The following is a 27202-nucleotide window of genomic DNA, read 5'->3' on the forward strand; positions in this document are numbered from 1 at the left end:
AAGGTGGAATCTGATTGGTTGCTAAGGGCAACTGAGTCAGTTTCACAGATCCAGTTTTCACAGATAAATTTCCCCCAAATCTGTTTTCTTTTCAGATAATTCAGATAACCCATAATGACAATTTAAATACAGATCAAAGAAAATGGATTTTAAAAGAGTATTGGAAATTTCAAAATGCTGAAACAGTTAGAGCAAATTGGTTTGAAACATTTGGTACTCAAGCCCCAAAGAGACAAACCATTTAACGCATTTGTGACAAATTCGATGCCGCTGGCTCAATCCTTAATGCTCCAAAAACTGGTCAACCCAAAACAGCCTGTACAGAAAATGATAAACAAGCTGTTGCTGAAACATTTGTTCAGAGTCCAATAAAGTTCACCAGAAGAGTCTCTTTAGAATTGGGAATTTCACGAGCTTCCATCATGCGAATCCTGAAATCTATTGGATGGAAAGCTTATCGTCGACATCTAATTCATGGTATATTGGAGGATGATCCAGAGATGCGGCTGCAATTTAGTGAGATTATACTTAACGAAATTGAAGAAAATCCAGTAATTTTAGATAACATTATGTGGAGTGATGAAGCTTCTTTCAAATTATCTGGTCATATTACCAGACATAATTGTATTTACTGGTATAATGCGAACATGCATTTAACATTAGAGCAACAACTAAATGAGCCTGGTGTCAATGTTTGGGGTGGTATTTCAAGTTTTGGTGTTTTTGGACCGTTTTTTTTTTTGGTGGAACAGTCACAGGAGATAAGTATCTCGAAATTCTAATGAATCAAGTTGTTCCCCAGTTACAGCAACAGCCTAATTCAAATGACCTTCATTTCCTTTTCCAAACATTTTATTTGGGTTTTAACAATATAAAGCAAGGGAAAGGAGAAAGGGGGGAGGGGGAAGGGAGGAGATAGGGATAAGGACAAGGTGGTCCCAAATGTCAAAATAGACCAAAGATAACAAGTCATATAAAACACTTCTAACATATAACAAAGTGAACAGTAACTACAGTGAATACCCATTTGACCAGAATTACAATAAAAGGCAAAGTAAATGGAGTGCTCCCTAGGGAAACAACTCCGCCCACCGTGACCACTTTTTAGTGAGTTTAGTGAAATTGTTATTGATCGTAGCTGTAGCTATCGTATGTTCAAATGATTTATGGAGGGTTAACATATCCTTGATATCCTGAAATTTGGGTGGATCGGGCCATTTCCAATGAAAAGCAATTGAGTTTTTTGTAACTAGCAGTATGTGAATAATTAGGGGGATTGCTGGGTGCTCTATAATATCTGAATTGAGAGAAAGGAGAGCTAGTTGGGGAGTGATGGAGATAGATTTGATGAGCAACGAATTAATAAGGTTTGATATAGCTTTCCAGAGGGGCTTAATAAGGGGGCAATACCAAAATATATGAGATATAGAACCATAGTGACCACAACCCCTCCAGCAATCCGGGGAGAATTCGGGATTGATCTTGGAGAGCCTAGCAGGAGTATAGTACCATCTCGACAGAATTTTATGATGCGTCTCCTCCAAAGACATTAAGATGGAGGAGGCATAAGAAATTCCACAAGCATGTTCCCACTCAGCAGGGTCTGGATTTATGCGAAATTCTGATTCCCATTTCAGAATGTTGTGTGTTTTTGCAAATTCAAAACTTTTATTCTGGCAATTATATAGTTAGTTGGAAGACCAAAATATACTATGATTGATATTGTTAAAAAGATTAGCCACCGGTTCAGAGATTTTGGGTTTTGCCTGTAAAAAGCGATCAATTAGGTCTTTGAGAATTATATAGTGGCAGAATGATGAAAAGGGGATTTTGAACTTTTCTCTAATTTGGCTAAAGGGGATACGAATTGAATCAGAATAAATATGCTTGAGTTTAGTGACACCTAAATCTGCCCACAAAGGATTAATATCCTGCTGAAAAAGTGAGCAGATAGTATGAAGAGACTTAATAAAGTCAAATCTATTCTGTCCTCTTTTGGGTCTAGATAAAATCTTCCAGGCCTTTATTGTGGCCTGAAAAATGGGATGCGAGTGGGGGGATCTTTCTTGAGAAGAAGACAGTTTAAGATTAGTTGAAAGGGTGGGACGTTATTAAAAAGTATTCCAGATCATACCAGGCTGGAGGATTGGATTGTGGCCACCAAGCAAGACTTTGTTTGATCAGAAAGGTGTAATAGTAAGCTGAAATGTTAGGTAGCCCGACTCTGCCAAAACGCTTAGGATTGGATAAAATATTTGATGACGTCCTCGCTTTTTTTATCTCCCCATATAAAGTTATGAGCTCGGGTTTGTAAGTTTATAAGATATGGTGTGGATATTGGTAGGGGAAGGGAGCGAAAAACATATTGAATTTTGGGTAAAATGTATGATTTAAAGGTGGAGATCCTACCCCACCAGGAGAGTTCCCTGTCATCATATGATGGCATGTCTTTGGAAATAGAATTAATGAAAGAGGACATATTTAGGGGTATTAATGAGTTGATATTGTTAGGAAATTTTAAACCTAGGTAAGTAATATGATTATATGACCAACTCCATGGGGAAATATGCTGGAATTCCTCTATTTGAGCATTAGTTAGGTTTAAAGGCAATATTTTAGATTTAGATTCGTTTACCTTGAAGTATGAGATTTTTGAGAATTCTAAGAGTAAAAGTTGAAGTTTAGTAATTGAAGTGAGTGGATTCGAGACTGTCATTACAATATCATCAGCAAATAAGCTGATTCAGAAGTCTCTAAGCCCGGCCTTAATACCTTGGATGTCCGGGTCTACTCTTATCATTTGGGCCAAAGGCTCCATTGCCAGAACAAAGAGGAGAGGCGAAAGGGGGCAACCCTGCCTCGTGCCATTGGCTATTTTGAAAGAAGAGGATAAATTATTATTAATGTAGACTTTTGCTGTAGGATTAGAGTATAGAGCCGAGATGCTTGAGAGAATTTTTTAAGTAAAACCGAATTTCTGTAGCGTAGCGATCGAGTAGTTCCAATTGAGGCGGTCAAAGGCCTTTGCAGCATCGAGAGATATTATAGTGTCCCCAGTCCTGTTGGAATTTATTAATTTAATTAGATTTATTAATCTTCTTGTGCCATTAACTGACTGCCTATTAAGAATAAAACCTATCTGATCGTTTGCTATGAGCTTTGGAAGAAACTGACTTAATCTGTTTGCTAATATATTAGAAAATATTTTAACATCAGTATTTATCAGGGAGATGGGACAGAAATTTTTCATTTGGGTATGGTCTGAGTTAGATTTGGGTATGAGGATTATTGTGGCTTCAAGCATTTCATTTGGGAGATTACCTGATTCAGAGGCAGAATTAAAGATTTTTGTGAGGTGGGGATCTAAAAGTGGACCAAAAGTGTTATAGTAGTCATTGGTAAAGCCATCTCGACCAGGGGCTTTGAAAGTTTTTAACTGTTTTATGGTATCTATGATTTCTTTTTCAGAAAATAGTGAAGAAAGGAAGTCTATATGTGTATCGTCTAATCTGGGAAGGTTTACTGATGATAAAAAAGAGTGGACATCCAATTGACTTGGCCGGAGCTGAGGGGAATTTTGATTAATATTATATAGATCATGGAAAAATTTGGCAAATGAATTGGCTATTTCTTTGGGGTGAGATAAGAGTATTCCTTTGGGGGAAGAGATGGCATCGATTCTATTCCTACATCTTAGCTTTTTAAGCCTATTTGTTATATACCGGGAGGGACGATTAAGGTTGGAATATTGCTTGAATTTAGAAGTTTTAAGTGCCGAATCGTAAAATGAGAAGATCAGAGATCTGAGATCTTGTCTGAGTTTGGAGAGTTCCGCTTTTAGAACGGGGAGGGGGAGGAATTGGCGGCAAGAGAAGACTCCCTTGTCTTTAATGAGTGTTTGTAAATTCATTATTTTATTTCTGTTAGTTTTCTTATTCTAGAGGAAATTTGTATAAGCAATCCTCTCAGAACTGCCTTATGGGCATTCCAACAAGAATAGGGGTTAGTGAGACCCGAGTCATTTTCTTTAAAATAATTAGATATGGCTGTGGATATTTCGGAATTTATATTTGGGACATGAAGAAGAGTGGAATTACACTTCCAGAGGAATTGTCTATTGGTGGCCGGACCATCCAAGAACTCCGCAATGACAGGGGCATGATCTGAGATCGATTTAGGGAAAATATTAACTGACTGAAATTTGGGGAGTGAGAAGATATCAGTTAGGATCATATCTATCCTGGAAGCCGAATTATGGGGATCAGAGAAATGGCTAAACTCTATAGAAGTGGAGTTTAGGCATCTAAAGGTGTCAAAAAGTTTGTTCCCATATAGCCAAGTATTGAGAGATTCCGTCTTATGCCTATTTGGGGCAGAGGAGTCCAAAGAACCATTGGGAACCATGTTAAAATCCCCGGAAAATAACAATGAACCTTTCCTTACTGAGTTAATTTTTTAACCAATTTGTTTAAAAATTTGATTTGCCCCTTTAGAGGAACATAAGTATTGACAATAGTATAATCAGAATTGTTTATCTTACAAATTAGAATATGGTAATGACCTTTCTCATCTGTAACTTCTTCTATGAACTCAAATGAAAGGGAATTTCTGATAAGAGTGAACACTGCCGCCTTTTTCTTGGGCCCAGAGGATTCAAAAAAATGTGGATAATTTTTTTTCTATAAAGGTAGGGTGAGATTTGGATTTGAATTTTGTCTCTTGGAGACATACAATGTCAAGGTGAGCTCTATTGATTTCATGGTGAATGGAAAAACGTTTCCTAGGTCTATTAAGACCCCTGACATTATACGTGGCCAATTTGATTTTCATTGCGAGAGAAAGTGGCCCCGATGGGATATGACTAGAACAAAGCAGTTACTGATAAAAGTAGTAGTGTTAAACAAAAATAAAAGTGAACCAACACTTAAAGAACAATAAACTAAAAACAAAAAACAAAAAGTGGTTCTCCTTCTTGTGCTGGGGAAAAGTTTGTACAGCGCAAGGCTCAGGAAACCCTCATTAGTGTATATATAACAAATATATAAAAGAAAACAAATGTATAAGAAAAGCATAATATCAATTATGTAATATCAGACAATCCAAAGACACAAATTACAATAGATTCAAGTGACATGTCCTGGACCTGCGGAAGAAACTTTAGGAACAGAGGAAATGACACCCTAAGATTTCAAAAATAGGAACCCCTGTTCAGGTGAAAGAAAAGTTGTATTCTTCCCTTTGTAATTGAAAATGAGGCGTAGAGGAAAGCCCCACCTATAAGGAAGGCCTCTTTCCCGCAAAACGGAAGTCAGTGAACTGAAGTATTTCCTACCTTCTATAGTTGCTTTAGATAGATCAGAAAACAACTTTAGATGGTGATATGGTTCCGGGAAGCCTCCCATAATTCTAACCAAATTCTGAATTATCTCTTTTATGTGGTAGAAATGAATTTTCATAATCACATCTCTGGGTAGGTCCTTAGGGATGGAAGGAGGTTTAGGGAGGCGATGTATACGATCAATAATAAGATCAGTATCCGATAGATTTGGAATCATCCTCCTAAAAATCCCCCTAACATAGTCAGGAAGCTTGATGGGTGAAATATCTTCCGATATACCCCTGATTTTGATATTGTTGCGGCGGGAGCGGTCCTCCAGATCCGCCAATTTAAGTCGCAACTGGTGTATCTCAGACTTGGTCTCCGAGTGATGTTTTAGAGATATTGTATGTGATTTTTCCAACTCCCCCAACCTAGTCTCATGGTTGTCCAACTGAGCAGTAAAGTGCTCAAGAGTGTCTTGAAAAAGTTTTGTTTGGTTAGCCATGTCGATACACATCCTGGCACTAAGTTTTTCAACTAAGGTGTTCATATATACCTCAAGGGATGTAGCACCAGGGAAGGCACCAGACATTTCCTCAGGCTTCGGCCTGGATTTTTTTGGTGTAGGGTTGGGGGAGGAAGAACTATAATCCTCTCCTGAGGAATTGGCACTGGAAGACCACGCACTCCCCCCACCCGAGGGACCTTTCCTCTTTGAAGAGGAAGAAAGATCCATGATCTCAGTATGAGAAATTGAGGAAGGAGGATCCCCACTCAACGTTGTCAAACAAGCACCATGTGTGGACAACGAGAGGGACACATTGTTGGTAGAAGACTGTGAGCAGTCTCTGTCAATGGGAGAATGAGACTTAAGCGGACTCAATAGATTAACCGCATCCCTGGAAGAACCACGAGTAGACTTGGGTTCTTTATTTTGCTTTTGTCCTCTAGAGACATCTGTATTTTTAGCCATAGGTAATTTTGAGCTGAAATGACTCATCTTGCCAAGTGATATAACCAAGAACTGAGAGTAGAATAGTGACTTTATATCAATTAAGGTAACCTGGTAGATAATGTCACAGAAGTGTGCAGGGTTATGTTATTCTGAGGTGACCAGCAAGGTACCACCTCCTCCCAACGTCAATTTTTTACTAAAAAAAATTTTTTTATGTATTTTATTATCTTTTATTTATTTCTAATATTATTTTATTATTTGTGCTTTCTGTTTGTTTTTTCTCCTCTTCCTCCAATTTATATATTATATACTATAATTATACTCTATAATTTTGTTATAAGTTTTAAATAACTAGTATTAATTATATAGTATATTTGTTATTTTTATATTTGTTTAGTATATATTAACCAGAACCAGCTTTCAATGAACTATAGAAGTAAGAAGTAAGCAGTAGACTGACCTGTTCCGCAGTGTAGGTATACTCAACTAATCAATGACAGAATAGCTATAGAGCCCTGCAGTATCCAGGGATTACAGTGCAGTATGCCCAATGAAAAGTTGAATAGCAATTACCTATACCAATTAGTTTGATGAATTATATGTATACAATTCTCAAGTTAATGACATTAAGTAGATCAGCATCACATATCTACTCCAAACCCACCAAGAAAATGGCCACCACCAGCAGCTGCGACACTAGATCCACCAAGAAAATGGCCGCCACCATAGGCGGCGATTGCAGTCCCCCACAGCCTCCAGGAAGGTTTCAGTCAACGGCGATGCCACAGGCAGGTGCAGAGAGGCCCAGGGAGCAGGAAGACACAGTGACTGGTGCCTGTCACAGTAAAGCACAGCAGAGCAATGTCACTGGAGGTCTCCACCCCCTCCAGAAGATGGTCCCGATCCAACGATGACGTCACAGGAGGAGGAGAACACAGTCGGCGTTCAGAAGAACTTCTCGGGCAATGTGCCCAGTGAAAACAAACTCAAAAGGGATTCCAGACCCCTCGGTCCACAAGGGGCAACCACAAAGAAGGGGCCTGAAGCAATTTCAAATTTTTTTGAGCTCCTGTATAGAACCGCTAATAGCGGTGTCGTCACCAACAGGGCGGAAGCCGGAGCTTGGAGCGGTCGCTGCAGCAATCTTCACCGCCGCTGTGCCCAGTCTAAATAAAGTTAAAAGGGGGCAAAAACCCCCTGGTTGGGTAGGGGCACAGTCCAGAAAGGTCCCAAAAGGTGTTCTTTATTAATTTAGTATGCCGCTCGGGTAGAGGTGACGTCACTGGATAGGAAGAGGGATGGCTCCTGCAGCAGTATGTGTCACAGACTTCACCCCTGATGTGCAAGGGGTAATCGCTATTAAAAGGGGGCGAAAAACCCCCGGTGGGGTAGGGTCACACCTAATGAAGACCCCAGGAGGTGTTTTGGTACAATTTGATAAGTCTCCCAAATAGCGGTGACGTCACTGAGGGTAGGAAGATGGCGCCCAGAGCAGTCACTGACAGGATCTTCACCCCCGGTGTGCCAAGGGTTAACACAGTTAATAGGGGGCAAAAACACCCCGGTTGGACAGGGGCACACCTAAGGAAGGTCCAGGGGGGTATTTTATAATAAATTTTCACAGTACCAAAATAGTGATGACGTCACTGAAGACAAATGGCAGGGTCCCAGCGCTTGTAACTGTCGGTGACAGGGGCTGCACAGAAGATATGTCTGAAGCAGTTTCAATCAAAATAAGGCAAAAATCCTCCAAATGGCAGGAGACAATCCCCAAAAAAATCTTAATGGGTGTTATTAATAAAAAGTATCACAATGTCCACAGCAGAACAATATAGGAGGTTATTATAGCCACAGGAACCACACAGGTATCAGGCAAAACCACCAAAACCCAGAAATTGTGTAAAAATGTAATAAATCCACAGAAATGTAATTAATAATGAAAAATAAAATACTTAAAAGGAAAAAATGGTAGTCTTGGAGTCTTTTTTACCTCAGACAGAGAGTCTCTCACAGGGACAGGCCATCAACCATCGCCATCTTAACAGGCTGCAGTCTTCACCACAGGATAAAATGCCCTAGGTATATCCCATTTTGACAAAAAATGTCTTAAAATGTGCCAAACAACTTACTGAATAAAAGTAAGTATGAATGAGAGCGAAAATTTAGAAGTATAGTTGCGTAGTAAGTAGCTGTAGATGGTTACCTCAGGAGCACACGCGCAGTGCGACTTACATCATCTGCGCCTAGGCCACGCTCCCAAATGACCTTTATTTCCAACAAGATGGGGACCCTCCACATTATTCAAGAGTAGTCCATGAGTATCTTGATGAAACATTTCTTAATAAATGGATTGGCCAAAGAGTCCCACTTGATTGGCCGGCACGTTCACCAGACTTGACCCCAATGGATTTTTTCTCTAGGGAAGTGCTCAAGGACAAAGTTTATAGTTGAAAACCAAAAAGTGTCAGTGATTTGAAAACTTACATAAGAGATGCTTTTGAAGAAATTAATACCCAAAGAGACTTGTGCAAAAATGTTTGTCGAAGTGTAAGAGGCAGACTTCAAAGCTGTGCAAATTGTGATGGAAAACAGTTTAAGCACCTACGTTGATCAAATTTAAGCGCTTTTGCATTATTGTTCAGAATAAAATATAATTGTCAATGCTATGCTTGTGTTAGTAAATATAATTTTATATATAAATCAAAATAAATGTTATTATTTTCTGTCCACCTACTTTTGGTCCACCCTGTATATACTGCTGTGCAGGAGCTGCGTTCCCGCAAATAGTAGTATATGTATGGCGCAGCGATCACGTGGCCTCACACTGAGTGCCGCGGTAATCGCTTTCGGGTATCAGCTCTGTGTGAGAGCTGACACCCCACAGCAATACTCACGATGGGTGCTAGCACTGATCACGGGCATTTAACCCCTCTGATGCCACTGTCAGTAGTGACAGCGGCATAGAGGAGCATTGCGCAGGGAATGAGTTCCCTGTGCTCTTCCATCAGGACAACATGATGTGATCACGTTGTCCTGATGGTCACCATGCCTCCTTCCCTGTCTGTCAGATCCTGATGTGATACTCTGCAGTGCATAGTATCAGATCTGCGATCTGACACTGTACAGTGATGTCCTCGGATTGGACAATGTAAAAAAGTTTTTTAAAAAAAATTACAAAGTGTAAACATTTTATTTTACAAATAAAGAAAAACAATAAATATTTTTCCAATAAAACATTTATTTATGTAAATATAAAAATAAACAATAAAAGTACACATATTTGGTATCGCTGCATCCGTAACGAACTGATCTATAAAACTTTCCCACTATTTAACCCCTTCAGTGAACACCGTAAAAAACAATAAATAAAAAATGAGGCAAAGCACAATGCTTTATCATCAAAATGCGATCAAAAAGACGGATGTAAAAAAACAAAAATGACAGCTGAAAAAGTTATCTTGTCCCGCAAAAAACAAGCCGCCATACAGCCCCATGACCAGCAAAATAAAAAAGTTATAGCTCTCAGAATACAGTGATGCAAAAATAATTATTTTTTCTATAAAATAGTTTTTATTGTATAAAAGCGCCAAAACATAAAAAGAGATATTAATGAGATATCGCCGTAATGGTACTGATCCGAAGAATAAAGTTGCCTTACCAATTTTACCACATGCGGAATGGTGTAAAAAAAAAACAAAAAAAGCAACAAAAAAAAAAGCAATTCCTGAATTGCTGGTTTTTGTTCATTCTGTCTCCCAAAAATCAGAATAGAAATCGATCCAAAAATTTCATGTGCCTGAAAATGGTACCAGTATAAAAGACAGCTCTTCCCTCAAAAAACAAGCCCTCACATGATTCTGTCGGCCAAAATATGGAAAAATTATAGCTCTCAAAATATGCGATGCAAAAATTATTTTTTTGCAATAAGACGTCTTTTAGTGTGTGAGTGACAGCTGCGAGAATAAAGTTGCCTAATCACTCATACTGCACGAGGAATGGTGTAAAAAAAATAATAAAACCAAGTCTTCACATGCTGTTGATTTTTTCATTCTGCCTCCCAAAGATCTCAGTAAGGCTTGGCGCACATTTATCCTGCGCTCTACGCTGAGCACTTGCACCAGGGTTTCCATGTAAATCTCTGAAATAAGTGATTCAGACAAAACCCCTGGCAGAAGATTCTCTATAATAAGGCAAATGAAGGCACTGTGGACGCCATAGGACCTGTGATCGGGCGATGTCTGTCTTTTTAGGATTGCATAAAAGTGCCATCAGCCACAGTTTTGTGCACTTTTGAAAAGGACATTGCTGAGCGAAGGCCAGATTGAGTCCAGAGTAACTCTACTGCATCATTATAGTGAATGAATCCCTTGGGGGTTCCATCTGTCACATTACTCAGAGATTTAGATGGAAACCCCAATATAAGTGCTCAGCATAGAGCGCCAGATAAATGTGATCCCAAATGTTATGTAAAATTTTCCCAATAAAAGCTTCAACTCAATCCAAGTCCCCACTCAGGTCCGTCTTCTGTTAACAGAAATATAGGGGGCTTCCACGTTACTGGTAGCACAAAGACTCTGGAAAAGCAAAATGGCTCCTCGCCCCAAAAGAAATTCAGCAAATGCTCTGCTCTCATATCCAAATGCCCCACCTCCCTTCTGAGCCCCAGTGTATCTGAACCACATATAGCGTCCACATGTCTGGCATTTCTGACTCGATGAGAGCCCACCTAACTTACGGCTGTGTCTCCAGAAACATGAGCTGGGCATAATGTACTGATCACTACAGCATACTAGTCACTACAGCGTACTGGTCACTACAATGGCAGTTTGCAATTTTCACTCAGCAACATCCACTGCTGCTTGCTCCTTGTTTCCAAAATGGTGTCACTTTTGGGGGGTTTCCACTGTTTAGGCACATCAGGGACTCTCCAAACATGAGATGGTGTCTGCTAATTATGCCAGCAAATTTTACATTCAAAAAGTGAAATGGCGCTCCTTCCCTTCCAAGTCCTGCCATGTGCCCAAACAGTAGATTTTGCCCACATATGGGGCATCAGCATGCTCAGGAGAAATTGCACAACAAATTGTGTGGTCAATTTTCTCCTGTTACCCTTGTAAAAGTAAAAAAAAAATTAGGTCTAAAGGAACATTTTTGTGAAAGAAAAGTACATGTTTATTTTTTCCTTCCACATTCAAAAAGTTCTTGTGAAGTACCTGAGGGGTTAATAAACTTCTTGAATGTGATTTTGAGTACCTTGAGGGGTGCAGTTTTTAGAATGGTGTCACTTTTGGATATTTTCCATCATAGAGGCCCCTCAAAGTCACTTCAAATGACAGGTGGTCCCTAAAAAAATGGTTTTGTAAATTTGTTGTAAAAATGAGAAATCGCTGGTCAACATTTAACCCTTATAACTTCCTAACAAAAAAATTATGTTTCAAATATTGTGCTGATGTAAAGTATACATGTGGGAAATGTTATTTATTAACTGTTTTGTACGATATGACTCTCTGATTTAAGGGCATAAAATTAAAAGTTCAAAAATTGTGAACATTTTCTCCAAATTTTCATTTTTTTCACAAATAAATGCAAGTCATATAAAAGAAATTTTACCACTGTCATGAAGTACAATGTGTCAGGAGAAAACATTCTCAGAATAAGTGGGATCCATTGAGACGTTCCAGAGCTATGACCTCATAAAGTGACAGTGGTCAGAATTGTAAAAATTTGCCTGGTCAGGAAGGTGAAAACAGTCTTCGGGGTGAAGAGGTTAAAGGGAATATGTTAGCAGGATTTTGCTACCTCATCCGAGATCAATATAATGTAGGTAAAGAGAAGCTGAATTTAACAATGTATCACTTAGATTACTGGGGGCAGCAGTTCTGATGCCATCAGAGCCTTTAGATTTAGAATACAGCAGAGCTGAGAAAGCTAACCCCACCCTACCAAGCTGTCCATTTACCAAGTCCAAAGACAATGAGCTGCTTATCACAGGAGGGAGCCTTGCTGGACTAGTTTAGTCAAGCAATGTTATTGTTATGGTCGGTGGAACACACTAAAAAAAATATAAATTAAAGCGTGTTCGCCTCCCAGGGTCCACCGTGCGGCAGGTGTAATAACCGCTGCTAAATAGGCAGAGCACAAGGACGGTAATGTGCACAGGGTTAAACTGCACCTGGTGCACAAAAGCAAGCTCTGTTGCACTCACAGAGCTGCAAACATAAACACAAATACAAAAACGCTGAGTCTGTATTTAATTCCCAGAAACTCCGCGGCACACGTGCGGTAGCCAGAGACCAGAGTAGTTAATTAACGTCACTACAGCCGAACAGTCTTACCGTGGCTGGACGTGTGCACGGCGTCGCAACTGCGTACGCCAAAACGGACTGCAAGCGCAATATAGCAGGCGCAAAGCAGGACGCTGGCTGCTGCAATAGATGGAGCTTGAGCGCGCTGGCGCTAGCGCTGCTACTAGCTGACCCAATCACTCACACACTCGTAATAACCAAGGAGGGGGATATTTAATGAGTCAGTCCACCAGTCCAAGCTTCCATCATCAAACACACAGCAGCAAGTATAGAAATATAGAAATACTAGCGCATGGCAGAATAGCCATGCGCACTTTTTATAGCATATGGGACCTTCCGGAAATCTCCAGAGCCCCGAGCAGAAACAATGAAATCAGGAGCAGGACCTGAGCACCTGACTCCTGAACTCCAATGAGAGCTCGTCCCGTGAGCATGCTCAGAAGCTGGGAAAAAGGACTTAGCCTCTGGAGACAAATGTGAGAATCTGGGTTGCTGCATAGGCATAGAAGGACCCAGATTCCTAACAGTTATTCTCTTAGTGATAAATCCTTCACAGTTATTCAACTACAGCACGCACTTTGACAATTAATTGAATTCTGTATTTCATCCTCTATCTCATGCTGTCTTCAGATTGTATAGCAAAAACCTGCTGACAAATTCCCTTTAACACCTGCTGCTACGTAACATACATATCATATGTTATATAAATTTACACATATAATGAGTGGCTTGCTCTATTCTAAACCTGTTGGGGTTTTGGTACCTTAATATACAATATAGGGTAGTCACATGATATATGAAATGTATATTCTGTTTTTCAATATATTAATATCCTTTTTATGTTATATAATAGTTGCCATAAAACACAATCCTGTAATCATTGGTGTTATTTCCATTTGCCTATTGTTTATATGTTTTTTTTGTGTTTACAGGGACTTGGCCTGGAACAAAATTACATATGTTCATCCTCACTCATTTTCATCTTTACCGTCACTTATCAAATTGTGAGTTGTATTTGAAACAATAAAATGCTAACTTATTGGATATTGGTAAAGCCATTGTTTGTGTTTTGTATGCAAACTTTCTAATTAACTAACTGTAAGATACATTTTCAAATATTATTATATCATATGAGGAAAACAGTTCTCAAAATTTGGGAATGTAACATGAACAGAATTGGATTGTGGGGCTAGCCTCCTGTTTTATGTGACCATATAGATTTTTATTGAACAATAACTTCACACCACTCTTTCCCAACCACTTACACTGGGTGTTGTCTCCTTGTCCACTCATCGTCTTTCTTGCTTAAGGGGACCACAAATGCCTTCCCTGTGAACAATTGTGTTAGTAACATTAGGCAGGCACTATTATGCTCCTTCTAACCTGGTGAAATGCCTGCTCCTTGTCCTGCTGCTGGTGCTCTGGCTTTAATGATGTTGCATATGAGAAACACTTAATACTTTTGAAGTAAAGCAATGAGTGAACTAATGCTAGTACCTGCAGCTAGTAATAGTGTCTGCAGCATGTCACAGCCCTAGGGCCACATGTTTAGAAGTTTAGAGTCATGTGTGCTTAATGGGTCATTGGATATATAGCCCTGCTTAATATCAAATTACTGGTAGTATAAATGCACACAATATCAGTATACATAAATGTATTGCATCTAGCATAAGGTTAGTATATAGTATGATCTGAGGTCTCTGCATATGGAATGTCATACATATTTTGGCACTCTTTTGATGTACAGTATATACTCATGTATAAGCTGAGTTTTTCAGCGCATTTTTTGTGCTGAAAATGCCCCTCTCAGATTACACACGAGTCAATTGTCCCAGAGGGCCGACGGGGAAGGGGAGCGGTGGAGCAGCTGGTCACAGGAGGCAGGAGACGGCGGCTGTAGCTGTAACTGTGCCCGCTGCTAAAGAGAAATGGATATTCATTTCTCTTATAGTGCGCACAGTGACACTCACAGCCGCAGGCTTCCAGAAGACATCCTACTCACCTTCCTGCACCCCCTCGCTGCATCTCATTGGTTCTGGCGCCAGCAGTATTTCCGACTGAGCGATCACATGGCCCCGCTCATTAAGGTAATGAATATGCATGCCTCTCCACTCCCATAGGCGTGGAGTGAATATTCATTACCTTAATGAGGGGGTCATGTGATCGCTCAGCAGGAAGAGCTGCTGGAACCAGAATGAGATGCATCAAAGGTGTGCAGGAAGATGAGAAGGATGTTTGTTTTTTTAATAGGAAACATGCATACAAGGATAGGGGATAAGGAACCATGCATACAAGGATAGGAGATAAGGAGCCATGCATACAAGGACAGTGATGGGGGAGCCATGCATACAAGGACAGGTACCGGAGAGCCATACATACAGGGACAGGGAATAATAAGCCATGCATAAAAGGACAGGGACAGGGAGCCATGCATACAAGGACAGGGACGGGGGAGCCATGCATACGAGGACAGCGATGGGGGAGCTATGCATAGAAGGATAGGGGATAAGGAGCCGTGCATACAAGGACAGGGATGAGAGGACAATGCATACCTGTCTTATACTCGGGTCAATAAGTTTACTCAGTTTTTCGTGGCAAAATTAGGTGCCTTGGCTTAAACTCAGGTTGGCTTATACTCGAGTATATACGGTAATCATCTGCACTTGTTAAGACAAATATTGTAACAACTGTAGAGCCTTTACAAAAAAAAGCAATCTAGAACTGTATTGTTTTCATCAAAATAATGTGCGTTGGCAGCATATTAATAGTGCAAAAAGGTCAAAAAGTTACTCGAGTCTGAAAAAACTACCTCAGTGGTATTTTTATCAATAACAAAATGCAAAGTGAACAAAATCTAAATCAAATCAATATTTGGTGTGCCCTCCATTTATCTTCAGAACAGCAGGAATTCTTCTATGTACATATCTTGGAGAACTAACCACATATATTCTGTGGATGTAGACTTGTGCAAATTCGTCTGTCTCTTCAGTCCCAGACAGATTTCATGATTATAAGATCAGGGTTCTGTTGGAGCCATATCATCACTTACAGGACTTCTTGTTCTTTACACTGAATGATTCTTCAAAAGAGCTTGAACAAGCACATCTTGAAACCTCAGTCTGTTTTGAAATCTTTACCTGGGTGAGACTTTTCTGATGTGTCTTGTTGCTGTGCTCAGTTTTGCCATAGTGCATGACTTGTGACTAGAGTTGAGCGATACCGTCCGATACTTCAAAGTATCGGATCGGAATGGATCGGCCGATCTTAAAAAAAAGTATCGGTATCGCCGATTCCGATACCGGAAGTCCCATTCAAGTCTATGGGACTTCCGGTATCGGAATAAGAAAAATCCTGTTTTTCCCTTGTACAGCCTCTCTGGGGTCTGTACGGGCCTTTCGGGGGGCTGTGCCGGCCTGCCAGGGGGTCTGTGCAGGCTCCGGTGGTCTGTGCCGGCCTGCCGGGGGGCTGTGCCGGCCTGCCAGGGGGGCTGTGCAGGCTCCGGTGGGCTGTGCCGACCTGCCGGGGGGCTGTGCCGGCCTGCCGGGGGGCTGTGCAGGCTCCGGGGGGCTGTGCCGGCCTGCCGGGGGGCTGTGCAGGCTCCGTGGGGCTGTGCCGGCCTGCCGGGGGGCTGTGCAGGCTTCGGGGGTCTGTGCAGGCATCGTCCGATGGGACTACAAGTCCCTTCGGGCGATGCCTGCTACCATGACAGTGATTGACACATTAGCCAATGATGGGACAGTAGTAGTCCCATCATCCGGCTAATGTGTTGAATGTAAAAAAAAAAAAAAAAATTACATGCTACATACATACAACATGCATACTACATACATGCTACATTCATACTACATACTACATACATGCTACATTCATACTACATATATACTACATGCAACATACATACTACATATATACTACATGCAACATACATACTACATATATACTACATGCATGCAACATGCATACTACATATATACTACATGCAACATACATACTACATATATACTACATGCAACATACATACTACATATATACTACATGCATGCAACATGCATACTACATATATACTACATGCATGCAACATGCATACTACATATATAATACATGCTACATACATACTACATATATGCTACATACATACTACATATATACTACATGCATGCTACATACATACTACATACATACTACATATATGCTACATACATACTACATATATACTACATGCATGCTACATACATACTGCATGCTACATACATACTACATGCTACATACATACTACATATATGCTACATACATACTACATATATACTACATGCATGCTACATACATACTGCATGCTACATACATACTACATGCTACATACATACCATATATACTACATACATACTACATGCATGCTACATACATACCACATACATACTACATACATACTACATGCTACATACATACTACATATATACTACATGCATGCTACATACTGCATGCTACATGCATGCTACATACATACTACATGCTACATACATACCACATATATACTACATACATACTACATACAATACATTCATACAATACATACATAGACATACAGTACATATAACATAGAGTAACATACTTACCAATACTTGTCACATTGTTCCCCGAAGCCATTGTCTTTTATGGAATAAATATTAACATAACAAACCACAAAAATACTCACCCACGATCCAAAGCAGTCCACGAGTGTGTCCCACGACGATCTTGGGTAGAGAACTGCAGCATCAGCTGTTGCTGCCGTTCTCTACGGGCTGCAGGAATCCAATGACGGAAGGTAGGTATCCTTCCGCACTGTATTCCTCCGCCACTTAAAAAAAAAAAAAAAGTCCCTAGTCTCACTTTATGCCATTGCTGTGTGGGAAATTCCCACGCAGCAATGGCATAAAGTGAGACTAGGGACTTTTTTTTTTTTTAAGTGGCGGAGGAATACAGTGCGGAAGGATACCTACCTTCCGTCATTGGATTCCTGCAGCCCGTAGAGAACGGCAGCAACAGCTGATGCTGCAGTTCTCTACCCAAGATCGTCGTGGGACACACTCGTGGACTGCTTCGGATCGTGGGTGAGTATTTTTGTGGTTTGTTATGTTAATATTTATTCCGTAAAAGACAATGGCTTCGGGGAACAATGTGACAAGTATTGGTAAGTATGTTACTCTATGTTATATGTACTGTATGTCTATGTATGTATTGTATGAATGTATTGTATGTAGTATGTATGTAGTATATATGTGGTATGTATGTAGCATGTAGTATGTATGTAGCATGTAGTATGTATGTAGCATGCAGTATGTATGTAGCATGCATGTAGTATATATGTAGTATGTATGTAGCATATATGTAGTATGTATGTAGCATGTAGTATGTATGTAGCATGCAGTATGTATGTAGCATGCATGTAGTATATATGTAGTATGTATGTAGCATATATGTAGTATGTATGTAGTATATATGTAGTATGTATGTAGCATGTAGTATGTATGTAGCATGCATGTAGTATATATGTAGTATGTATGTAGCATGTAGTATGTATGTAGCATGCATGTAGTATGTATGTAGTATATATGTAGCATGTAGTATGTATGTAGCATGCATGTAGTATATATGTAGTATGTATGTAGCATGTAGTATGTATGTAGCATGTAGTATGTATGTAGCATGCATGTAGTATGTATGTAGTATGTATGTAGCATGCATGTAGTATGTATGTAGTATGTATGTAGTATGTATGTAGCATGTAGTATGTATGTAGCATGCATGTAGTATATATGTAGTATGTATGTAGCATGTAGTATGTATGTAGCATGTAGTATGTATGTAGCATGCATGTAGTATGTATGTAGCATGTAGTATGTATGTAGCATGCATGTAGTATATATGTAGTATGTATGTAGCATGTAGTATGTATGTAGCATGCATGTAGTATGTATGTAGTATGTATGTAGTATATATGTAGTATGTATGTAGCATGTAGTATGTATGTAGCATGCATGTAGTATATATGTAGTATGTATGTAGCATGTAGTATGTATGTAGCATGCATGTAGTATGTATGTAGTATGTATGTAGTATATATGTAGTATGTATGTAGCATGTAGTATGTATGTAGCATGCATGTAGTATATATGTAGTATGTATGTAGCATGTAGTATGTATGTAGCATGCATGTAGTATATATGTAGTATGTATGTAGTATATATGTAGTATATATGTAGCATGTAGTATGTATGTAGCATGCATGTAGTATATATGTAGTATGTATGTAGCATGTAGTATGTATGTAGCATGCATGTAGTATATATGTAGTATGTATGTAGTATGTATGTAGTATGTATGTAGTATATATGTGTTATGTATGTAGTATGTATGTGGTATGTATGTAGTATGTATGTAGTATGTATGTAGTATGTATGTAGCATGTAGTATGTATGTAGCATGCATGTAGTATGTATGTAGTATTTTTTTTTTTTATTTTTTTTAACATTTAACACATTAGCCGGATGATGGGACTACTACTGTCCCATCATTGGCTAATGTGTCAATCACTGTCATGGTAGCAGGCATCGCCAGATGGGACTTGTAGTCCCATCGGACGATGCTTGCACAGACCCCCGGACATCAGCACAGCCCCCCGGCAGGCCGGCACAGCCCCCCGGCAGGCCGGCACAGACCCCCACAGGGTGCACAGACCATCGGCAGGCCGGCACAGCCCCCCGGCAGGCCGGTACAGACCCCCACAGGGTGCACAGACCACCGGCAGGCCGGCACAGCCCCCCGGCAGGCCGGTACAGACCCCGGGCAGTCCACACAGCCCCCCGGCAGGCCGGCACAGCCCCCCGGCAGGCCGGCAGAGACCCCCGGAAGGCCCGAAATGACGGCGCATCATGATGCGCACACACCGCGCATCATGATGACGTCAGGCTGTCAATCAACTTTGAACTTCCGATTCCGATGCCGACTTCCGATATTGAAAAAATATCGGAAGTCGGTATCGGAATTCCGATACAGCAAGTATCGGCCGATACCCGATACTTGCGGTATCGGAATGCTCAACACTACTTGTGACATGAAACTAACCACCTCTGGAGCAGTTTTTGTTCAAGCCTCCTTTGCTGCTTCTGTTTCAGTTAATGGCTGAGTTTCAACCTACATATGAAAATGATGATCATTATTGTCTGTTTAGTGTAATTGATTACTCATACACCTGGCTAGAATCCTATAAAATCCCTGACATTGTGGAAGTGTACCTAGAAGAACAGTTGCTACATTCATATTGATTTGAGTTAATTTATCTTTTGTTATTTCAATTTGCTTTTTGTTAATTGATAAAAATAAACTAATAACAATTCTATTTTTGAAAGCAAGTTGTAAGGATGCAGGTGGACAGGTCCTGGATGGTGATGTGAAACCCAGAACAGCAGACTCCAGCACACATAGCCCTGAGAGGGTTTTTTCATGGGCCCAGATTTTGGGTCTTGGTTTTAGGAACTAGTGGAAGAGCTGTGCGGGATTAGTCATTCCCATTCTCCAATCAAGGCTTTGCAGCTCATTTAAAAGGCAGCTGAGCTGCTTCAGAAGGTCGTCTATGTGTGGAGGTGGAAAGACCAGCTTGTATTTGGAACAGTCTCTGCCAGAAGCTATGAGAACAAGACCGTTATCCAAATGGATTAACCTGTGCTGTTGTGTGAACTGTTTATTTCAGTCTTTATGCTGAGAAAAGAATGATTTGTTTTGTGAGTCATTACTGTTTATGCACTTTCAATAAACCGCTCACAATTTGAACACCAAATTCAGATCGCTACTAGCACCTACCAGAAAGCTGCACCCTGAAAATATATCAATAATGTGATAGATAGATAGATAGATAGATAGATATATATATATATATATATATATATATATATATATATATATATATATATATATATATGAGAATAAAGGGAAATCCAGCAAGAACTCAGCAAACCAGGGTTGGAGTAAAATGATGCTTTTCTTTATTTCTTCAACAAGGTATAAAAACGACCCACAAGAATCAGAAACCAGAGTACATGGCAGAAATAAGCGCAAATGGGACTACGCGTTTCGGCGGCCTATTCCGCCTTCTTCACGGTCCAAACCTAATCTGCTCCTTGTATGTGGAGCCATATAAAAGGCAATCCTGAATAAAATTAGTGCAAATAATTACAAACGTTTGCAGAAAAAGGGTTTAACCAATTTGCTACTGTGGATTAACTAACAGCATTGCTACAGAAAAGACAACTTTTTCTTATGTAATAAAAAAATACAAATAAACGTCCTAGTTAATGACATGATGTATAGGATGGAAAAAAAAAACACCAGAAAAAAAAAAAAAATTATATTAGACATGAATAAAATAAGCTCCACTGAAACCTCAATAATGTAGAATAATATCTGTGCGGCTATTAAATCCTAAAGGAGTTCTTGTACCCATTTCAAAAATCCATTTACTTTCTCTAGCTAGAACCTTCCTGCGTAAGTCCCCCCCTCTAAGAGGTTTTTTTACTTGTTCAATTCCCATGAAGGAAAAACTAGATAAATTACCACTATGGACTTTAGAGAAATGGCGTGAAACAACTGAAGCTCCAACCAAAGGTAAATTTTTAGCATCTGATATGTGTTTTCTCATCCTGGTTTTCAATGAATTCATGGTACAACCAATATACTGAAGTCTACAAGAGCTGCAGCTGATCAAATAGATCACATTTTCAGTGTTGCAGTTAATGAAAGATGCAACACTAAACTCTTTATTATTAGAAAATGAAGAAAAAACTTTTGATTTATTAGCAAAGCCGCAGCAGATGCAGACATTAGCTCCACATTTGAAGAAACCCACAGTTTGTATAGTTTTTAACCAATTATTAGACTTCTTATTCTGATCAATAAACATGCTAGGAGACAATAAAGACGCTAAGATAGGTGCCCGTTTAGCTACAAACGCCACATTATGATTATTCACAATATTTTTTAAAACATCATCCTGCGTTAAGAGTGGCAAGGTTTTTATACCTTGTTGAAGAAATAAAGAAAAGCATCATTTTACTCCAACCCTGGTTTGCTGAGTTCTTGCTGGATTTCCCTTTTGTTCTCCTATTGAAGGATCCACTCCTAATCCAGTCCGTGCAGGTACTTGATTACCAGTTGGGAAAGACCCATGAGTCTCATTGCTGTAGTTGGACACTGACACACATACTTATATATATATATATATATATATATATATATATATATATATATATAGGTTTATTGAAAGTCCATAAACAGTCCATATATTATCTATCCCTGAAGGTTTTTGTCTTGAGACTTTTATTTAGAATGTGTTCTTGTTGTACTGTGAGACATAAGTTATTAGGAGTATCAACCAGTTCTGAGCTATTTTTCTTTTTTTTTTTGTCTGAGAATGAGTAAGCACAGTAGAAGCAAGAACTATGTACATATTGGGGCACATCTATTAAGCTAAATGTGCCAAAATTCTGCCATATTTTGTGCCAAAAAACTGTCTTACATGACTTGCACCACAATTATAATGTGCTTTAGAAACTTTTTGCACCTTGTATGACAAGCATGCCTGTCCTGAAAAAGAAAGCTCTATACTTGAAAAGGGCACATCTTAATGTGCGACACTTTGCGCTAAAAAATGCACCAAAGTTTTGGAGAAAACTTCGGACACAAGTAAGCCAACAGATAGGAATATCAAACAGCATGAACCACCTTGAAAAATCTGGTGCATTTTATGTCTGTTGAGTCTAAGTTTGCACTTTCTTAAGAATCGCAGAGTATTGATAAATCTGCCCCATTTATATTACTTGCTCAGTGGCCAACAACCAACAAATATTTTGGGAACATGTTCTTCTAATTAGTATTTGAAAAGCTCATTCAAAAGTTACAAACAATATTAATGTGCTTTTGATTGTCACTTGCAAAAACAAAAAAATAAATGTATCTTAATTACCAAACTTTGCTTTTTTATCTTCCGACTTACTAATATAAGTTCATTTTTATGTTATGGATAATTTTTATATTTTCAGAGATAGAAACGCATGACTTGATAGCATGCTGAGAAATAAGTTTGATTTCCATATGTCCTCTTCTCCCAGGGATCTTTCTTCCAACCATTTGTCTTCATTTCCTGTTACTGGTCTACATGGTTTGACTCATCTCAAACTGACGGGAAATACTGCTCTGCAAAAGCTGATTCCATCAGAACATTTCCCAAAACTAAGGTGAGCAGATCATAGTATTTCTATAATTGTACTTTTCTATTAGAGCTTCTTCTCTTTTACAAGTCATACTTAAAGGGGTTGCTTGCCATTAAGGACAATTTTGTTTCCCCGAAATGCATGTATAAGAATGTTTAATAGGATTGTGTAATATTGTTATAGGTATGACTTTTCAAATCCTATATTTTTAAAATTATGTACTATGGTAAATGGGCACTGGGGTAGGGCATGTGGTCTACAATGACTTTGAGAGTGCCCCTTTGGAGTAGATTGACTAAAATCAGTTCAAGCAAAATTGTGAAGGCATTGTGAGGTTGAATGATTTTTTTCAATGAACCTCTGAATAAGAAGAACAGGAATCGGCTCTGATAGTTACAGACATCACCTCTTTTTTTTCCCTTGTACTTTTCCAATATGTTTCCATCAAATCAACTTAATTATCCTTGGTAAAATAATCTAGATTTATCAGTGAGGAGTTAAGCCACCGTCACACACAGCAATCTCGTTAGCGAGATCGCTGCTGAGTCGCAAGTTTTGTGACGCAACAGCGATCTCACCAGCGAGATCGCTGTGTGTGACACTTATCAGCGACCGGCCCCCCTGCCGGGTATCGCTGATCGTTGTGGAAAGGAGTAGACTTTTTTTGTTCGTTGGTCTCCCACTGGCCAGCACGCATCGCTGCGTGTGGCAAGCGGGAGACTAGTGATCAGCGAGCAGGAGCTTGTAACCAAGGTAAATAGCGGGTTTCTTAGCGCTGCGCGGCGCATAGAAACCCTCTGTGTACCTTAGTTACCAGCGCGCTGATGCAGGGAGCTGGTAACCAAGGTAAACAGCGGGTTTTTAAGCGCCGCTTGTGCTGATCACTGGTGAAGCTGCCTATTTGGCAGCCCTCCAGCGATCATGTAGCGACACACCAGTGATCCTGACAAGTTGATATAGTTGTCGGGATCACTGGTGAGTCACTATCTGTGACGTGGCCCTTAGGGAGTGCCAAAGCCATTATACTTTGATTATGTAGAAACATCTGTCCCTGCAATCATGCTAGGAGCACTGATGTTGACGTATAGACAACATGCAATGCGCTTATTGGAGTCTTACAATCTGCATGCTGGTTTAATTATGGGTCACCAAAGCGGTATCACAGCCATGCTGCCTCTTGCTTTTTTGCACATGGATTTTAAACAGTGCTACATTATGTGATATTGCAATTTATTGATATTTTAGCCATTGTTCATAGGTTATGAAGCTTAAAGGTTTTATCTGGGAATAGTTGCTAACTACCTGCCCATTCTGCTCGGTAATGATCTTTGTTGGCTCTGGTGGTCATGTTACCTGACATCAACAGAGCAGAACTGAGCATCGCTGCCAACATCAAGCTGATGGACAGTCAGCTCCCCACAAATAAGCAGCGTGGAGCTGGCTGTTAATCATCATGACATTGGCAGTAACACCCCGTCGTCAGAACAGAGCGTAAGAGAAGGAGCTACTTTGTCAATGTGACATCACCAGAAGCAGGTGAATCCTTGAAAGAAATGGTCCGTGACCATTCTGAGCCAGCAGAGATCATCATCAGGTAGAACAGGTAGGTAGTTAGCAACTACATATACACTGCATGCAGAATTATTAGGCAAGTTGTATTTGAGAGGATTCTTTTTATTATCGAACAACTATGTTCTCAATCAACCCAAAAGACTCATAAATATCAAAGCTTAATATTTTTGGAAGTTGGAGTGGGTTTTTTTTTAGGTTTGGCTATCTTAGGAGGATATGTTTTTTCAGGTAACTATTACTGTGCAGAATTATTAGGCAACTTAATAAAAACCAAATATATACCCATCTCACTTGTCATGAAACGCTTGATTGTTCGGTGATCACACTTCAAAAGTTTGGCAATTTCAAGACTGCTGCATCCCTCTGCAAGACATCTCACAATTTTTGACTTTTCAGAGTCCATCAAATCTTTCTTTGGACCCATTTTGCCAAAGGAAAGGAAGTTGCCTAATAATTAAGCACACCTTATATTGGGTGTTGATGTCATTAGACCACACCCCTCCTCATTACAGAGATGCAAATCATCTGATTTACATAATTGGCAGTTGGCTTTCAAGCCTATACAGCTTGCAGTAGGACAACATGTGTAAAAAGGATGATGTGATCAAAATACTCATTTGCCTAATAATTCTGCACACAGTGTATTTTAAGTTCTTAGACCCATAGGAAGAAATATCCAAATTACCAGATAATCCCTTTACAACAACACTCTTATCTGCACTAAATGTTCTATAATTTAGTAGTGTGTATTATTCAGTATATTATAGTGAAATGGTTTGCATCTCCTTCAAGTATTAGAGTATGTTAATATGGACGGAAAAAGCATGCACATCCCTACACTAGCACAGCGTCTACTGAATCTTGGGAATATCTACTCCCAAGAACCACCATAATGTCACATTTTCCATATGTTTCCAAGTTCCTGCGTTTTCAAGGTTCATTCTATATCCTGTCTCATATTTTTCCTTACACATGTCAGGTATGCAATTAAACTGTCACCAGGACCTCAATACCATTGTAGTAAATGTGAAAGCATAGTTGTATTTGTGGAATACATTTTTCTTGTACAAAAGAGAAGAGATCTGGAGTGCCTGAAATAAATAACTGTAAGGCATGTTATAGCATGCTTTTGTTTTAATACATTTTCTAAGTTTGTAATTTATCGTTCCTGTTGAGCACTGAAAATTACAATGAATAGTATAAAGAAAATATGTCTGCCACATTGTGTGCTGGAGCAGAGGTAGACAATAGTTAGCACGCTACATCTCCCCATTAATCTCACAAGGGCTGAAGCTTACCATCATCAACATTCTTGCACTTTGGCAAAACAAAGGCTAATGTGACTGTGAGTACAAATCCAATTACTCATCACAGGTACTTTTATTTACAGAAAGCTAAGGAGAAATGCCAGGGAGTAAGGCTTCAATTATATTGACTATATCATTACCAGAAGATCATGCCATTTTTATGGCCTTTGTCCTTTATGAAGTGCTGCCAGACTTGCTTCACGTCGCCTTAATGAACAGCTGTTGTTTACAAACCACTGTTTCCAACACCAAATTGGATGAAGATTTGTCAAATTTTACCACATTAACTTGAGCAGTGCACAATACTAGTAATCTACCTTAAAAGGGCCCCAAAATGTGATTATAAGTAAAGTTGTTCGACTACAAGTTCAAATAAGTCACTTTAGCGATATATCGGCTATTTATATCTTGGAAATAAATTTCACAACTGAAATACAGTGTGTCAGCATAGTGATATAGTCTAAAGAGATGAGCAAATCTGTAAATATTAGTTTCATGGCGTTCCACAGGCAGCAAGTCTTCATTATAGAGCCATTTATCTTCTATGGAGGTTGAGATGAAAAAAAATCACCTCCGTAACAGGAATTGTGCCTGTCTGTGATAAAAACCTAAAAATTAGAACCCCTTTAAAGTGAGAAAATAATTTACCCGCGTTATCAGACAAAATGCGTTGAATAAACACTAAAAACAATGTATGTTAAATACCTGTTCAATGGAGGTGATGCTTGAGGATGTTTTGGTAGTAGGGAAGGTTGAGTCAGAGATATATACGGTCAAACTAGAGGAATGGTATAGGTGACAGGACAGAGAAAACGCTGTACCTCTAGCAAAGCTGCGGACGTGAATTGTAGTCTAATCAAGGCGGTAGTGTGGCGCCCCCAGGAGTATGGTCGCCACAGTGGCATTACCTTCCTCCTAGGGAGTGTGATGTCATGCTTGGAAGCAATAAAGGGTCTCTCTGTCAGGTAAATTCAACACACAGCACAGTTCCCACTCCAGGCCAGCAGAGGGAGCTCTGAACCAAAGCTGGGGGAGGAGCTGCTCTCTGGGGGCCAGGAAGGGGATGTGAGTTACTTTGTGTGAGGAGGGCGAAGTGTGTGGATGGGAGAAGAAGAGCTGGAGGATTAAGCAGAGTTCAGGCTCACTTCTAGCGTAGCGCATGGTCCAGAGTCCGGTCTCCGAGGTTGTATGGATACTGATGTTCCTGCAGCAGAAACCAGAGGAATAGGAAGCTGTAAATGCTCTGTTCCCTCATAAGACTCAGAGGCACAACAGCAACGTGTGAGCCAGAAGAAGGAGGCTACAGCTGTCTGCCATACGAGGGGGTTCTAAAAGAGAGCAAGCAAGAGGAACTTCAGTGTAACTCAGTACTGCATGTACCTCAGATAAGCGCTAGAAAGGAAACTACACAACCCATCTGCATAGAGAGATTCCTAACTTGCTTCCAGGCTGGCCAGCTCCTGTTCCATTTGTAATCTGGATCCTGGACTGCACTTGCA

The 27202-nt window shown here is 39.8% G+C and overlaps 1 protein-coding gene across 1 annotated transcript in view; it reads left to right on the forward strand.

Annotated features, from left to right (window-relative positions):
* LGR5 (leucine rich repeat containing G protein-coupled receptor 5) overlaps positions 1–27202 on the forward strand; it is a 337590-nt gene that overhangs the window by 267225 nt on the left and 43163 nt on the right. Inside the window, exons 14-15 of the mRNA XM_073555529.1 lie at positions 13513–13584; positions 22723–22848. Coding sequence (XP_073411630.1) covers positions 13513–13584; positions 22723–22848 — 198 coding nt within the window. The remainder of the gene's footprint in view (positions 1–13512; positions 13585–22722; positions 22849–27202) is intronic.

Source organism: Dendrobates tinctorius, unplaced genomic scaffold (assembly GCF_039654945.1).
Source record: "Dendrobates tinctorius isolate UK_male_01 unplaced genomic scaffold, ASM3965494v1 ptg000224l, whole genome shotgun sequence".
Taxonomy (NCBI): Eukaryota; Metazoa; Chordata; class Amphibia; order Anura; family Dendrobatidae; genus Dendrobates; species Dendrobates tinctorius.